This window comes from Actinia tenebrosa, unplaced genomic scaffold (genome assembly GCF_029948245.1).
Source record: "Actinia tenebrosa isolate PJP-AT-01 unplaced genomic scaffold, QUT_ActTen_1.0 PGA_scaffold8__29_contigs__length_14323225, whole genome shotgun sequence".
In the NCBI taxonomy this organism is placed as follows: domain Eukaryota; kingdom Metazoa; phylum Cnidaria; class Anthozoa; order Actiniaria; family Actiniidae; genus Actinia; species Actinia tenebrosa.
Window position 1 is genome coordinate 7,358,281 of NW_028292585.1, and position 15,782 is coordinate 7,374,062.

Genomic DNA, 15,782 nt, shown 5'->3' on the forward strand with positions numbered 1-15,782 from the left:
CAAAAGCAGAAAAATACGGAAAAAGGTTCGTAAGTATGTGGTCAATAATGTACCCATGTCATCTAGAATTCATTGTTTTCTTAATAAATGTAATTTCAATCCCGAAGAAGTAAAATCATATGTCAAAAGTTGTCATCGAAAGTTTAAGAAAAACACTGGCCATGGTAGTGCTTTACCCAGACGGAGGAAATTATGTTCTAGAAAATCACTTTTTTACTTACACAAAAGAGCAATAAATGCAAGTTATAAGCTTATTTATTACTTGCCACTCTTGACAAATCCAGGTTCACAAAAATATGCTGGTTTATCCCATGTTTACAAAAGTGTCAATCACAGAATCAATCACAGTAATTTACCCTGAGCAGAGACGTAGAAAAAAATCCTGGCCCATGCACAGTAACTGATCCCAACAAAACAGTTTCTGCTCCATATTCTCAAGGTAACATTGCATTATTTGGGTCAAATGCTGGTCGTCAATGTGTAGCGATGTCATTGTGTGCATTGATATATAAACATAGGAGTTCATTAAGATCTTCAGGAGACCTAGTAAACATTATGAATATTGGGAATGAGTTATATTGTCTTTTATCAAGGTTGTACAACCAAGACTTTTTACTTTTGACAGAATTACCTTGTATGGTAACAGTATTAGAAACTAATTACCAGCTGGAATACAGTCCAAGCTATACTGGTAATGTACATGATGTGTCATCTACTGTTGATTACATTTATTGTATGCCCTTGGGCAATGCTTTGCAAATTTTAATTAGAGAAAATTATCAGTCATTTCTTTTAACTATTCAATGTAGTACAGTAGCTATTTATTGTCATGATGATGGCAGATTTAAGATATTTGAGTCTCATGCTCGTAATTCATATGGCCTCCCCCATCCTCAAGGTACTTGTGTACTCCTAGATGTTGATGACTTGAATGCTTTAATAAATTACTTTCAAAGTTTGTATGATAATTCAACAGGTTTATTTGAACTCAGAGGAGTCCATATCACAGAAATGTGTATACAAAGCAATGCTACTGAAAATTCATATAAAAATCCAGAAATCCACACAGCTGAACAGCTGAGTGAAGTGATTTGCAAAGCTACAGGTAATGATCGGCAAAGCAACAAGAGTGGAAAAACAAATTTAAATACCAATAATACCAGTAGTATTCTTTTGAGGCATTGCTGTGCTCTATCATTTTATTGTATTTGTTTTTCTGTCATTAAAGCCTGTAGCTATTGGAATTCAGACACCCTGGACTCCATTTCTGATCATGGCAACATGTTTTATAATCAAAGCTTGAACAAACACTACCTTACAATCAATGATTTACCAGCAAGCCTCCAGATATATGATGTAGACATCAGGGTGACTTATAATTTACAAAAACAAATCAAATTGAACTACACACATGAGACAAGTAAATTAGAACTCCAGAAAATAATAATAAATAATATACATTGTAATACAGGATTTTTAGCATGGCTGTCGACTTCTTGTGTTTGTCGCATCTTTCAACATAAATCCAGGACCACTGACTTCAATCTCATGATGTTAAATGATAATGGAGACTTCAATGTATTCGAAAAAGTGAAAAATGTATCCAGCTTAGTACAGAAAATGATGGATATTACAACAAAAACAGTTCAATCCGATGAGCAAGATTTCTCTATTTTATTTCTATCATGCTCAAGTCAGTTGTCAAACACTACAAGACAAAGTATTCTAAGGAAACACAAATCAAATGCACAAAAAAACAAGACTGCTGAGAAATGCAAGCTAAGCTATGCAAACATGGAACCTGCTCTTAAGAAACAACATTTGTCTCAAAAAGCAGAACAGTATAGGTCTATGAATTCTGGAAAAAGAGAAAATAACCTTTCACGTTTGCGATCTAACAGTCGAGCATGGTACAATTCCATGAGTACTACAGAAAAACAAAACCGTTTATCAGACATGTGCATTAACAGTCAAACATGGTACAATTCCATGGACACTACAGAAAAACAAAACCGATTATCAGACATGCAATCTAATTCTCAATTCCAGTACCATTTCCATTAACTAGTGCTCTCTGTTTTCCCTTTAAAGTTCTACATTCTATTATACACAGGTAGCCCGAGTATACGCCTTTAGGGCGTCTAGTTTACCCTAGAGTCCAGAGGCTATTCGTTCTTTAGCACTGTTACATTGTCTTCTGCTTTGAACATATGCTATCAACTAGACTAATTGCTATAAATTTGAAAACTTGCGATTTAGCTAGCTGATGAACCTTCCACACAAAAAATGAATTAAACCCAGCAATTTCGAATGATTTGCCATAGTGTAGGTACTTAAGAAACGGCTGAGTTGCCTGTGTAAAGAAACTGAAAGGAAGTAGGAGACCATCAGAACTGAAACTGTCCAAGAACTTGCAAATGCCTTGAGGGGAGGGGATTGTGAATGACAGTGAAATATAATTTTGGTTCCCCCCCCCCCCCCCCCCTTCTTCCCTCTGCACCTATCTGTGTGGCCCTAGTACTTTAAAAAAGCTATTTAACAATACTAAATATATTTTGCATCAATTATTTTTTTGCTTTCTAATTTAATAAATCTGCGATTTTGCGAATAAACGATGTGTAAACATACCATACCCTCCCCTCCCCACCATAGACGAAAATTCTTTCAACCAATCGCATTGCTAATGTATGTAAACAACATGTAAAATCAACGATCGAAACGACCACTCAACCGAACGAAGGTGTGATCGAAGTAATTTCAGGGTCATACGGAAACATCCTATTACTGTAAGGAAGAATCGCTGATTAAGATGGCTGCAGCACGTAGCTACTTTTCTCATGATGCCCCCGAAATCGTCGTGCAAAGTTTATTCGAAAAGTACGACAAGGACAAGAACGGGTATTTGAAAAAGGAAGAATTATCAATGTTACTAAAAGATGACTTCGGCATGGACAGCCAGCATACAGAAGCAGCTGTAATGCTTCTAGACGACGACGGCAGTGGAACGGTGTCTTTTAAAGAATTCTTTAAATGGTTTAGCAGTGGAGAAGGCTTGCCGAACGTCAGCGACGAATCAAGGTACCACTACGTTAAGAAAGCGGTCGGTCTTTTCAAAACCTTCGACACCAACAAGAACGGGACTATCGACCGAGATGAGCTCAAACATCTTTTGGGATCCATCGGGTTTACCCAGTCTTTAGACAGCGCCTTTGAACAACTCGATAAAGACAAAAACGGCAAAATATCTTTTCCTGAATTCATCGTCTGGCTGAACTGGCTTCCACCTTCAAAGTAAATACGATAACACCTGCAGAGTCGACTGGTTAGTACATATTTTTTAACCGCATATCTAGATTTTTTCCGACTACTATGAATCTTTCTTAGTGTCTGCTAGAATATGAATTATGCTTAGCAAATTTAGTATTCTTTTATACGCCTAATTTCACATATGCGAGTCTCGCCAGATGCTCAAATTTAACTTGGAATGTGCTTGGGACGACTTGTCCTAATTATCATCTCCAAAGGTAGAGCAAACATTCATATATGCTAATAAGTACAGTTTTCTTTCGCAATTTTAATATCTTAACAGACTTCTAGCCATAATTTTAATTTCTTCTTCTAAGGCTAGGATGCCGTATTTTGGAAGGAAAATTTCCTGTAGAACAGAAGACAAGCTGGAAGCTTCCCATGTTGGCTGATGATATATGATATAGACTATGCAAACATTACAGCGTAGACATAATATTACTAGTTAGACCAAGTGTGTTTGCATTTCATGATTTTGCTACAGGATATTGATCATTGTGATAGTTCCAGTATAATCTTATTTAAAGTTACTATTAATGTGGGCCAATCAATGCAAACCTTGAATGCCTTTCTACCCTGGGGAACAAATCTGTGCTGAAGGTCAGTATATATAGCCACCATTTGAAAAGTGGTCCAGTGTTTAAAACAAGTGGCCCAGGTTTTTTTTCATCTACTTGTGTGTTAAATATTTCTTGCAAGATGGTTAAGGTGCATTTTCTTATTAGAATCGGATTGTCTGATTAGAATCGGACTAACTGTACTTGTGGCTATGGCCATGCTAGCCTTTTTGCACTACAGGCTCTCCTCAAGATCATTACTGCATGGTCCGAATAATAAGTCAATCTACCTGGGCCTATCTTGAAATAAAAATTCTATCAACTATGAAATGTTTCTGTGGGGAAAGAGCATTGATGTTTCACAGTGATAAGCAAGTAACTATATGTTTAATGATGAAATGATGTAAGTATTGTTTTTTAAATTCAGCTTTCGAAATTCATGTACATGTGGACAAACCTTATTATAAATAATGCAACAAAAAAAAAAAAAGATTATCTTAGATATTAGGAAATTTTTAAAAGTGATAGACAGCAAATTTAATCTAAGATAAATTTATTCTGTTTTTAAGAGCAAAAAATTTATATATTAATTTGCATGTAATAAAACACTGAATTGCAAATAAAAGTAAGATGCAGTAAGATACATAGTGCATTTTCCCATTAATTTCCCTTCTAGGGGATTTGCATCCTTGTCCATTTTTAAGTTTTTAAAAATCAGGTCATTGGTCATAGTCTGAATAATTGGCTTTTATTTCCTATGAACCAGCCAAAATGCATGCAGTGGAACTTTGTTTATCAAAAGTGGTATGGCCAGTATAGTTTGATCAGCTTTTCAAGCCACTAGCATATGGTGGAACCATATATAGCTATCATGGGCAACTGAGTGTCTTTGAGACTTGAGGCATTGGGAGCCCTGTGGATGGAACAAGAATGGCTAAGATTGGTTCTTATCAACCAAAATAAATATTGAATCCCCAACAAGTTGCGTGTCGGATGGCTGATCCAATGAACTATACCAGTGCACTATTCTTCACTATACTATTTGCATTTTTCATACCAGTTGCGTCACACTTCCATGGTCAGTTCTGTACAAATGTCTATTAATCCAATCACATGACTGACATCGAAACAATATACACCGTCGGTCCCTGTACGCCGAGCCGAGTTGCGACCTTCCATAACCAACGAGGCAGATAAAAACTTGTCAAGCTTTTTGCCAAAAAATGGCGTCAGGCGGTAAAAGCTATTTCTCAGAAAACGTGCCTAAAATTGTCGTCCAAAGTTTGTTTCGAAAATACGACACAGATGACAGCGGCCGCTTACAAAAAACCGAATTAATGACACTGTTGAAAGACGACCTTGGAATGGACTCCAAACAAGCTGAAGCGGTAATGATGCTGGTCGATAAAGATGGAAGTGGAGCCGTTTCTTTTGAGGAGTTCTTTCAGTGGTTGAGAGAAGGACAGGGACTCAAAAACGTCGACAACACGACCAGGTATTATTACATCAGGAAGGCTGTAGACCTTTTTAAGACCTACGATAAAGATGCCAGTGGAACCATTGAACCGAATGAACTGAAAGAGCTGCTGAAGTCCGTTGGATACACTGGATCTGTTGAAAGTGCTTTGAAAGTTTTGGATAAAGATCGTAATAACAAGGTATCATTTCCTGAATTTTTGCAATGGTTAAACTGGATACCTACTTAATAGTTAGAAGCTGTTAGATTTCACAACCTACTGATTGGAACACTTCAATGGTCTTCTATATTAAGTTCATATCCCTGATAACTTATATAATACTAAACTGAGCATCGTCAAACGAGACAGCTTCACGTATATAGGTGTGACGTTTAAAGAAGTATAAAATAATTACTGATTTTCTAATAAACTACATTGAAATATCTACTGTGATTAATATTATAGTTTAATTTAAATACACAGGTGATTATTGAAAATCTCGCGCGTTGATTGGTCGAGAATTATTCACCTCCGGCTCGGTGAATATCGGGAATAATAACCTCAACTTCGTTTCGGTTATTATTCCCCGATATTCACTTCGCCTAATATTGTGATAATATTTGCGAATAGTATTATTAATTCTCATGCTCATTAATAATTCATGAGTAAACAATCCAATCAATGGGCTATTTTTGGGTCACATGATGTTACTTGAAACCTGGTAAAGTGCTGTGAAAGGAATGCATTCAGTCTGGAGTAACTGGAACAAAATTAATTCATTCCTAGGACTGAATTAATTTTGTTCCAGTTACTCTGAGTCGAATAATTAATGAGATGAGAAGTCATCTCAAAGCCTCCAATATCGGACTGGACGTGATTTCAAGTCCGCGCAGTTAGTTCCAGTCATCGGCTGCGCCTCGGACTGGAACTAATTGCTTAGACTTGAAATCCCGTCCAGTCCGCATTGTCGGCTTTGAAATATTACTTCCTACATGCAACGGGGCCGACTGTCGCCAGGCGTTGAGGACAAGAAAGCGCTGGAGGACTCTGGGTACGAAATTGATGTATACTCATCCATAGTCTCTCGCGACCGAGCAAAAGGCTTTTCAATCTCGTTTACAGATCAATACAACCTAGGAGGATCTGGGAATAAGAATTTGGGGGCTTTTAAAAAGAGTTTCATAGCGAGGGAAGACTGGGTCGAAAAAAAACATGGAAACGATTCCCATATGAAATATTCATACTCATTCGGTAAAAATCGGGCACCGTTTGTCGAGCTCAATGGAACTATACGACCACATATCATTAGAAAATTTCATTTTATCCAGTTGGGTCAAACAGTTGTCCAGTTTCCCCAGTCCGGGGAGAGGGTTGGGATACCGATTGGAAAAGGGCGGGGATCCTGTTATACCCTTTGGGAGGGTGATCCTAGGGAGGAGTAGCCTGCGTAGCGACCCAAATGGAAAGCGAATGGGAGTGGGGACTGGGGAGAGGAAGGAAGGAGAGGGTGCAATGAACTCCTTCGATTTTTCCTATAAACGTTCAGAATCCGAACGTTAATTTTGATTGGTTGACTCATAGAAACAGAAATAAACATGACTTTATGCTTTCATTTGATTGGTTGAGAGTTTGCATATTAATTAGGGGGCAGTAGGAAAATTCGAGGGGGTTCATTGCAGGCTCTACCTCTCCTTCCTTCCTCTCTCCAGTCCCTTTCCCCTTCCTCTCCCCAGTCCCCAATCCCCTTCCCTTTGGGCCGCTACGCAGGATAAGGGAGGAGGGAAAAAGGAAAGAGAGCTGATATTCGGGTTACCTTAAGTAACCACCAGCGAAGCGGTAGAAGCAATCTTTTAAATAGGATTGTGGCTGCTTCCCCATACCTAGGTCACATCATTCTCGCTCTTGTGTGAAATGGGGACGAGAATTTTGCAAATCGAAATGAAATTAAAAGGAAGCATTTTATTATTTTATTTTATTAAAATGTTTCCTGAGCGGGAGGAGTGGGCCGGTATGACTCTAGAAAGATACTAAGACGACGGTTTTTTAGCCGTATTTATTTTTTGATACCGTACCTTTTATGTTCACACCGATAAAGAATATAGCCTTTAGTACAAGGATGAAATCTCGCCTCCGATTAGGATACGAACTGACCCAAGATCTATAAATAGTAAACAAGAAAGAATGGTATTTGTAATAACAGCTTCAATATCCTGAAAGATGAAGTCACGTATTTCATTAGAATTTCTGATAGTAGTATAGAATTTCGTACTTTACTGTAATTCCGATGGGGAACTTAACTTCCGCACGACAAAGAACCGTGCAGAACTCCTATCACTACGTGACGTTTGCGCGCGTAGCATAATAGCCAGTTTTTAGTCAGTTAGATCATATACTTGCAAAGAAGTCAGCCAGAAATTTAACATACTACAGAATACTACGCCAAATTTGGCAATGGCAAACCATATTTTAAAAATGAATAAACAAATGTTATGATAAAGATAAACTAAGATAAAAACTCCATGATTTCTTTAAAGAAACCGGCTTCACAGACTCATACAATTTTCTTGTTATGTTGAAAGTTTCTTTTAGTATTTCGTGGAACTGAAGAGAGCTGGAACTATTTTCAAGTTTCTCAGCGTGTAATTATTTACTTTAGAAGAGGATTTGCTTGATTGGATAAAATTCGCTTTGTGGATAATTCATGAGCTAGGTCAGTAGCAACTGGGTGGAACAGCTGATGATCTTAAAAACTAAGTAATGCGAGCAGAGATCATGGAATATAAATTTCAATGATGATACTGCAATCAAGGCGGGAAATGCATAATAATATCAGTGAAATTAGGGTCGGTATCATTCGGTTTCAATTTCTAAACCGCGTAAATTTCAATGATGATACTGTAATCAAGGCGGAAAATACATAATAATATCAGTGGACTGAAGGTCGATATCATTCGGTTTCAATTTCTAAACTGCGCTCAAAGAGTGATTGTAATTAATAATTTATCGTCCAATCAGAAAATACAATACAAATATGCAAATCATCAAAACAAGTTTCTAGATGTTTTCACACTAGATGCACTGCGTACAGTTAATAGTTAAACAGGTTGGCAAGAGGAGGAAATTTTTGAAGTCTCGTTCAACTTAGCCAGCACTGAAGATGTCGTATGGAGGTAGCTGTTTTTCCGAAGGAGTACCAGAAGTTGTCGTTCGAAGTCTCTTTAAAAAGTACGACACGGACAGCAGTGGGAGTTTGCAGAAAGATGAGTTGATGATTCTGCTGCAACAGGACTTGGGAATGGATGCCCAGCAAGCCGAAACTATGATGATGGTGATCGATAAAGATGGGAGTGGAGATGTATCTTTTGAAGAGTTTTGCAGTTTTGCAGTTTTTGAGACAAAAGGATGTTCTTAAAAATGTGGATGACTCCTCAAAGTACAACCAAATAAGAAAAGCCGTAGAGTGCTTCAAGAAGTTTGACGAAGACGGTAGTGGTACAATTGAACCGGACGAACTCAAGCAACTCTTGGAAGCCATCGGATACGAGGGATCCATTGAAAGTGCTCAGAAAACTCTTGACAAGGATGGAGATGGCAAGATATCGTTCCCTGAGTTTCTAGAATTTTACAGCACTCAGATGAATGTTACCAAGTGACACTGAAATCCGTTTGACTCTAACTGATTGTTAAGTCAAGTTTCCGACAATATTTGATTACGATTTTTACAGATCAAAAACTAGGGTTTTTTTAGTTTATAAATGATGCATGACGGCAATAATTTGTAATTAGGAGTTTGCTCTTCGTGATGAATTTTATCAATACGTAGTACATTGTGGTATCTAATGTTAATTTTGTATCACTTTCAATTAAAGTTTTTTCTGCAGAATGTCCCTTATTCAGGAATGTTTTTGCGTGGTTAATTATTTAGGAATCCCACATTGATTAGCATACCCAGCTTGTTGAAATGCGGGAGGGGCAAATGAGTTGATCACGCGTCTCATTCAATAGGAATCCCCATACAATGTACCCATCTATCTTGTCTACTATTTTCATTTATTCTTTTTTTTTTTTTTTTTTTTTTTTTTCCTTTTCTTCTTTTCTTTTTCTTACAATGTACCCATCTATCTTGTCTACTATTTTCATTTATTCTTTTTTTTTTTTTTTTTTTTTTTTTTTTCTTTTCTTTTTCTTACAATGTACCTATATATCTTTTCTACTATTTTCATTTATTCTTTTTTTTCTCTTTTCTTTTCTTTTCTTTTTCTTTTTCGTGTTCGGCAACTTCTCTGGCACTTATTGAATAGAGCATTTTGCTGTCAGGCTTGGCCACAGAAATCCCAAGCTGGTGTGTAACCACCGTTTATTTTGTTAGGCAATTAAAGTAATTAAAGGCTAGATCCTAAAAGATTCAGCTCCAAATGACGAAAAGAGGCTAGCCCGAGGCTCCTCGTTCACGGTCAGACATGTAAAGGAGGGGTGGCCGGTCGCAATCGAATGACGCGCAGCGGACCATCTCTGACACCAAAAAGCTCGCACTAAATCAATAACGACACTTCGTATGACGTATTGTAAAAAGCTCGGAGCCGTATACGTGCCTTGCCATGTTTTCTAAAATTTGGTTGGCTGATTTTTTTTTTGACGTTATTTTTAGCCGTGTCACGATCACGTTTCGTGCCGCGAGCTTTTCATAGTCGTACACCGAAAACTAAATGCTCTATGCATAAAAACAGTCACAAACACTACTGAGTTACGTAAGATTTCGGTCCGAAATTCACAGACCGGAAGCCAACTCAAAATCGATTACAGCCAGAGACTCTCGTGGGCTCTGGGTACGAGATTAAATCCAAAATCTAACCACACAGGACAACGTATGCTTTTTTTAAAAAAATCAGCTAAAATGTCTTTACTTCATTTCACATTTTGACGATTTTATTAAAGGTTTTTAGGGAATAGCCACAACACCTACGTGGGATACCTGTGACGAAATTCTCTACTTTGATTGGGATACCTGTGGTAGTGTAGTCTGGGTCGAACTAGTAAGTTCTTTACACACGCAAAAAAAAACTTATGAATTTGAGAAGAAAAAGTCTTCCAATGTATTTTGAAATCCGTATGTCTTCTGCGTCTAGAAAAGCTGGATTTAGGATCTACGTCTTACTTAGCATTTAATTTACTCAAGAAGGGAACAAATTGGACATGAACGGCAGCAGCATCCATCTTATGGACACGTCACATTTATAACTCAACTATAAATCAAACCAACCACCATAACAAACGAGACTTGAATTTATGTTTTAATTACCCAGTGATACAGCGAGATTATCATTCCCTGTGGTGATTTTGGAGCTTTACAAATCAAGGTGGCATCATAGTTCATGTTTAGTTCGACATGAACTGGGCTTTCTTGATCAGGAGTTTATGCAGGATTCGGTCCTTCAAGAAGACCGTTATTTTTACTGTCGTAGTCTTGATTCAAATCTGGCTTGCATTACCTGTTTTATTCCGTCAAACTAATAATCGATGGCCTGAGACGTTCGAGGTAGCTCTGCCAGATAATTTTGAACCTCCATTTTTACCCATTGTAGTTTTTAGTTCCTATAGACCTCGGTATTTAGAAAAGACCTTGAAGTCTATGGCTTCCTCTGGAAATGTCCAACCAACTTCCCCTTGTCTCTTTATTTTACATCAAACTAAACATTCTACAATGGATGAGATCAATGAGACTTATAAAGTACTAGCAAAAATAACCTTTTGTCGGAAGCTTGTGTGGACGTTTGGCAATGACAAGGAGGAAAGGAATCCACATGTTTTAAAGGCACATTGGTGGAGAGTTATGACTAAAGTTTTTGAAGAAAAAGGTAAGAAACGACATCTCTAATCTAACACCGGATCTAGCTAACAATGGATGAACAGATTCTCTCTACCATGGTAACCTAAATGGACCCCTGACATGAAAATACAAAAGAAATCAGACTTTGTCTCAGTGGAATTTGAGGCATTCCTTATGTATTTCCATGTTAGACTCACACATTGAACACAATCATAAGAAGGGTGCATCTTCAAAGTTGGCTGTTTTCTTTTTTCTCTGACTTGGACAACGTTTTGACATGCAAAGTTTTGGATTCTATCAATCAAAATTTACTAAATCTGATTTACTAAATTTACTAATTCTGGTGGACACCAGCAAAACATGACAAAAATGTGCAGGCATCGGGAGTTGTGCAAGTCACAGAAGCTAGGATAAAAGTGACTATAGACCCCTTGCAGGATATTCCCAAATGCAGCCCAGTTCAGAGGACAAAACAAAAGAAGCTTAACCTCTTGAGAACTGAACTTCATTATTATCCTCTGAGTTGAAAGGCTCTGGGAATTGCTTAAAGGCCAGTCTATAGGCAATAATGGAAGATGCAAGATCTATTATATTCATAAAATACATCACTTTGATTATTATTTTATGAACATTCATTAATTCATGGATCATAAAATGATGCAATATTTATTCAACATTTAAAACATGTTATCCCTTCATTTATGCATGACATGTCATTTATGTCATCATAGAAGCACAAATGGTGTTCTTGATTGCAATTCAACCTCTAAACAAGTTTAAAATAAATTTATGTTTTTACTTTTGCTCTTATTTATGACAAAATTGTCCATTTTTGGACAATTTGGTTGGATTTCAAAGTAAAAGTGACTAGGGATGTACAGTTTCATGAACTCAATGACATCATGGCTGTTTCCCAATATGTATGTTTGAGATGCTTTTGAATTTTATTCATTGACATAAATTTATGTCCATCACAAATTACTATATTATGAGAAATGTGTTGCTTGACATAAACTTATATCAAAACAAAAAAGTGCAAAAGTGCAAATTAATATAATTTAATTAATATATTAATAAGTTAATGAGATATTCTAATTTCCTGTATCCAGAGGAGGAGGACTTTGGAAAAAACATTTGCTACTTTTTACATGATAAAGCTAAGTTGATTCAAATTTGAAGAGATGTGAGATTCCATTCTTGGTTTGCAGTTGCTAAGGTAGTCGACTCCATAAACCAAGCATGAATCTAGTAAATGATTATCTGCTTTTTATTACGTGTTTCATGCTACTCCTTAAACTCTTTGAAATCTCCTTGAATTTAATTCACCTTTTTAAAGTGAGCTCTTGAATTTTACAATTTTAGCAAAATCAACTCCTTGAATTTCTGCTTCGATCACTAACTGCATGTATCTGAAATAAATCAAGTCAAATTTTTTGATATATTTCTAATTCAATCAGCCTACAACTATGGATAAAATACAATATCAGGGGTACTGGAAATATGTAGAAAATCTGCCATGTGCAAACACTGTGTAAAACCATTGCTTAGTTAGCTGAACATGTTCCTTGAGAGATGATTTTTGAATCCTTGAATACTCCTTGAATAGACCTTGAACATTCAGTGGATGCCTCATCACAAACCCTGTTATTATTATAAGCATAAAAAGGTATTGGTGTCATAAAAATGGTTCCCCATCATAAATACCCATACAGATACTAAAAAGTGAAAGTTCAGGCTAATACAGCACCACAGCAACTCCCTATATATCCAGATATCCAGATGTAAAATAAATGGTTATTTATTTATTTATCATTATTTTCAAGGGGTTGTTGTTATTTGAGTTGCAAAAAAGTGACTCTCAGAAAATTTAAACAGATGGCTGATTCATAATTATTTAATATTTTTTTTCCTATAGACACTTTTCAACTCAAAAGTAACGAGACATATAAAGGTGATGTTTTCTTCATTGAAGATGATGCTATTTTATCTCCTGACTTCATGGAAGTGATGTGGTATGCTTTAAAAGTGAAAAACACTGTCCCAGAGACACTATTTAGTACCTTACAGGGAATGGGTAGTGAAAACCTGGTTGAACATCAACCAGACACCTTTGTTGTCAGTCAAGTACCTGTGGTTGAGAGTGTATGCTATGCATTCAATGTAACAACGTGGAACTATATTAAAACTATTGAGAAGGAAGCATCTGCATATACTGAAGAAGACTGGCCAATGAAACTAGGACTGTTGTTATTTTATGACCGCAATGAGACTGTTCAAATTGTCGCTCCAACGATCAGCCGTATTTGGCATGTCGGAGCAAGTAACTCAATCTCAAAAGATAATGACGAGTTTGATCATTTTAGTTCTGACCACCTACCACCATGGAAAAAGGCCAGAGAGAAAAGATTTTTAAACCGACACAAAGCAAGAGTTTTACCAGGAATACGAGACATGTATGGGAGGCTCTGCCATCCATGTGAGCTGGAGTCGAGACCAAACAAGTTCCCAAGCAGGAATCTTAAATGTCGATGTTTTTGTCCTTTGAGTAATTTCAAGAAGTACTGGAACTGGCAGATTGCAGGATTTGTGGCTGCAACCAAACGAATGGTACACTGCCAGTTGGTGTCACACCTAATGAGCATGACGATGTTCATTATGGTAGGGATAGTAGTCTTTGGATATCTTATGGTCTCCCATTAATATAAAGCTCAATCAAAAAGATTTTCAATTACATATCACGATTGCCCTATTTCACTATGATGTCACTGCTTGTTTATGAGGGGGATAGAATCGCCAAATCCAATAGAAAATTCAACAAAATTTTTTCTCCTAGAGAAACAGTTTAATCTAAAATGGCCAGGTTTTCAGATATAATATGTGTTAATATGTACTAAAAAATATTCTGAGCGTTTGCTGGCTATTCTGCTTCTCTTCGTGGATTGATACGGGTTTAGAACAATTTTCGGTGAATTTGTGTTGATTTGACCCCCTCCGACGATCATGATCCTTTGCGTTTAAACAATAGATTGTTTTGATGTGACGTCATAGTGAAATAGGGCAATTACATATCACAATAGCTTTTAATTAAAGGCACTTTAATCACAGACTTTCAGTGTACAAATTTCAGTGTACAAATATTTACAAATACTTACGGTAAATTAAAGAATGCACAGTTTCAACAATACAAATACATGTACTGAAATTCCTCAGACCTTCACTGGAATAAATGAATATTTGTAACCGGCGGCAAGGCGCTCAGCTATGAATCAGATTGCAAGTGGTTTTGACAAAAGAATTTATTGAAAAATTCACACAACTTTACAATACATGAAAAAAAACGGGAATGAGATTACAGGATATCTCTAATGAAAACAAGAAAAATATTTACAATGAGATAAAATAAATTTGTAGCTTATCTAAATAGCTAAAAAGTTATGAATAAAATACAGTTTTGCTGGATATAAATAGAAACGGAAATACGTAAATTACGTCACAGGTAATTTGAATATTGCATACTGATTAGCAGTGTTTACAATACGCGAGTGAAAATTACTAGGTTGTAAAGTTTAATGTACAAGTCGGTAAACCGTTTAAAATGAACTAAACCAATGGAAAAAGCGATAGGAAAAATTGACTAGAGGTTAACTATGGCTTTAGGTAAGTATTTTAACCTTTGTTTATGACAAACTAAGAATTACACGGTTTACTGAACACGCGGTCGCGACAATGACCTCGAGTGTAGAGTTTAAGTAGCGAACAAATTAAAGGTTGGAAAGAAAAGGTCTTTTATCCCGCAGTTAAGGCTATTTATCGTAGTAAAAAGGTTAAACAAGCGAGTAAGGCGGTAGCGATCCTATAGTAAACGTTTTAAAGAGTTTAAAAGACAAGATACACTCAGCGTGATTACTAAATTACTACTGCGTGAATAACTTTGTACTAAATTACGCGCTAATGCGACTAGCATTACAAAAACATGAAACGAATGCTTAACAAATATATAGATAATCTAAGCTATAAAATATAACGACTAGTTAACGATATTAACATAAATTTGTCCTAAATCTATCCTAGGTATAAGTGTAAAAGGCTTCAAAGATTCATACCTTTACATCGTAGAGAATTCCTTGTCTTGATATGTGCAACGTCTTCAAGAACTTTTACTACACTGATTTAAGCTTAGTTTGGGCCTATTTTTATGGAAAAACCTGCATTCTTAAGACCTTACACATCCTATGCAATGTTGCACGCCCTAGGCGCAAACAGGATGTCCCAAACACGAACTTACGTAAACAAGCGCCAAACCTAGGCATGACTCACTGTAATGTAATTACGTACGGAAATTATTTCTTGCTTACGCATTTTCCACGCAAACAGTTAACTAAAGAATTACATTCCTATGTGTACACGAGGCATTCCTAATTAAAAATATAGATTTATGACTAAATAATTACTGTCCAAAATAGTGTCTTTTGACTCTGTCACATATTCAAAGTAATTCCATACCAAATTGAGGCTAACCCTGTACAGAGTATTGGAAAATGGAGTATTGATGAGCAGTACAGTACATCAGAATAGTATTTTCCTGGTATTCAAATTATGCATAATGATTCAATTAATGATTAGACCCACAGCCTA

At 36.5% G+C, this 15,782-nt stretch overlaps 4 protein-coding genes and 1 long non-coding RNA gene across 7 annotated transcripts; 4 read left to right on the forward strand and 1 right to left on the reverse strand.

Annotated features, from left to right (window-relative positions):
• Positions 1-2,710: 2,710 nt before the first annotated feature.
• Positions 2,711-4,506, forward strand: LOC116299632 (neo-calmodulin). 2 transcript variants are annotated; one of them, XM_089024374.1, is made up of 2 exons: positions 2,711-3,322; positions 3,629-4,506. In XM_089024374.1, exon 1 carries the CDS (start codon positions 2,810-2,812, stop codon positions 3,293-3,295), a length of 486 nt encoding a protein of 161 aa, XP_088880500.1. In that variant the 5' UTR covers positions 2,711-2,809; the 3' UTR covers positions 3,296-3,322; positions 3,629-4,506. The 2 variants fall into 2 exon arrangements, with proteins under 2 accessions (XP_088880500.1, XP_088880499.1); XM_089024373.1 differs by having other exon boundaries at positions 2,712-3,322; positions 3,624-4,506.
• Positions 4,507-4,595: 89 nt separating this feature from the next.
• LOC116299631 (uncharacterized) lies at positions 4,596-5,767 on the forward strand. Its single transcript, XM_031708316.2, has one exon. It carries the CDS (start codon positions 5,087-5,089, stop codon positions 5,567-5,569), a length of 483 nt encoding a protein of 160 aa, XP_031564176.1. The 5' UTR covers positions 4,596-5,086; the 3' UTR covers positions 5,570-5,767.
• A 2,604-nt stretch (positions 5,768-8,371) lies between these two features.
• Positions 8,372-9,212, forward strand: LOC148905079 (uncharacterized). Its single transcript, XM_089024372.1, is given in 2 exon segments — positions 8,372-8,693; positions 8,695-9,212. Coding segments are annotated over 2 exon segments (495 nt in total). The 5' UTR covers positions 8,372-8,477; the 3' UTR covers positions 8,974-9,212.
• Positions 9,213-9,560: 348 nt separating this feature from the next.
• LOC148905080 (uncharacterized) lies at positions 9,561-15,306 on the reverse strand. Its single transcript, XR_016118750.1, has 2 exons — positions 15,251-15,306; positions 9,561-12,788 (listed from the first exon to the last, which is right to left on the reverse strand). It is a non-coding gene; the product is annotated as an uncharacterized LOC148905080 (long non-coding RNA).
• On the forward strand, positions 10,707-15,711 carry LOC116299645 (uncharacterized). Of its 2 annotated transcripts, XR_016118749.1 has the most exons (3): positions 10,707-11,175; positions 13,063-14,804; positions 15,219-15,711. XR_016118749.1 is itself a non-coding variant. In XM_031708343.2 (2 exons), the coding sequence occupies exons 1-2, from the start codon at positions 10,707-10,709 to the stop codon at positions 13,845-13,847; spliced, it is 1,254 nt and encodes a 417-aa protein (XP_031564203.1). In that variant the 3' UTR covers positions 13,848-15,711. The 2 variants fall into 2 exon arrangements, 1 of the variants encoding a protein (XP_031564203.1); XM_031708343.2 differs by having other exon boundaries at positions 13,063-15,711.
• The last annotated feature ends 71 nt before the right edge of the window (positions 15,712-15,782 follow it).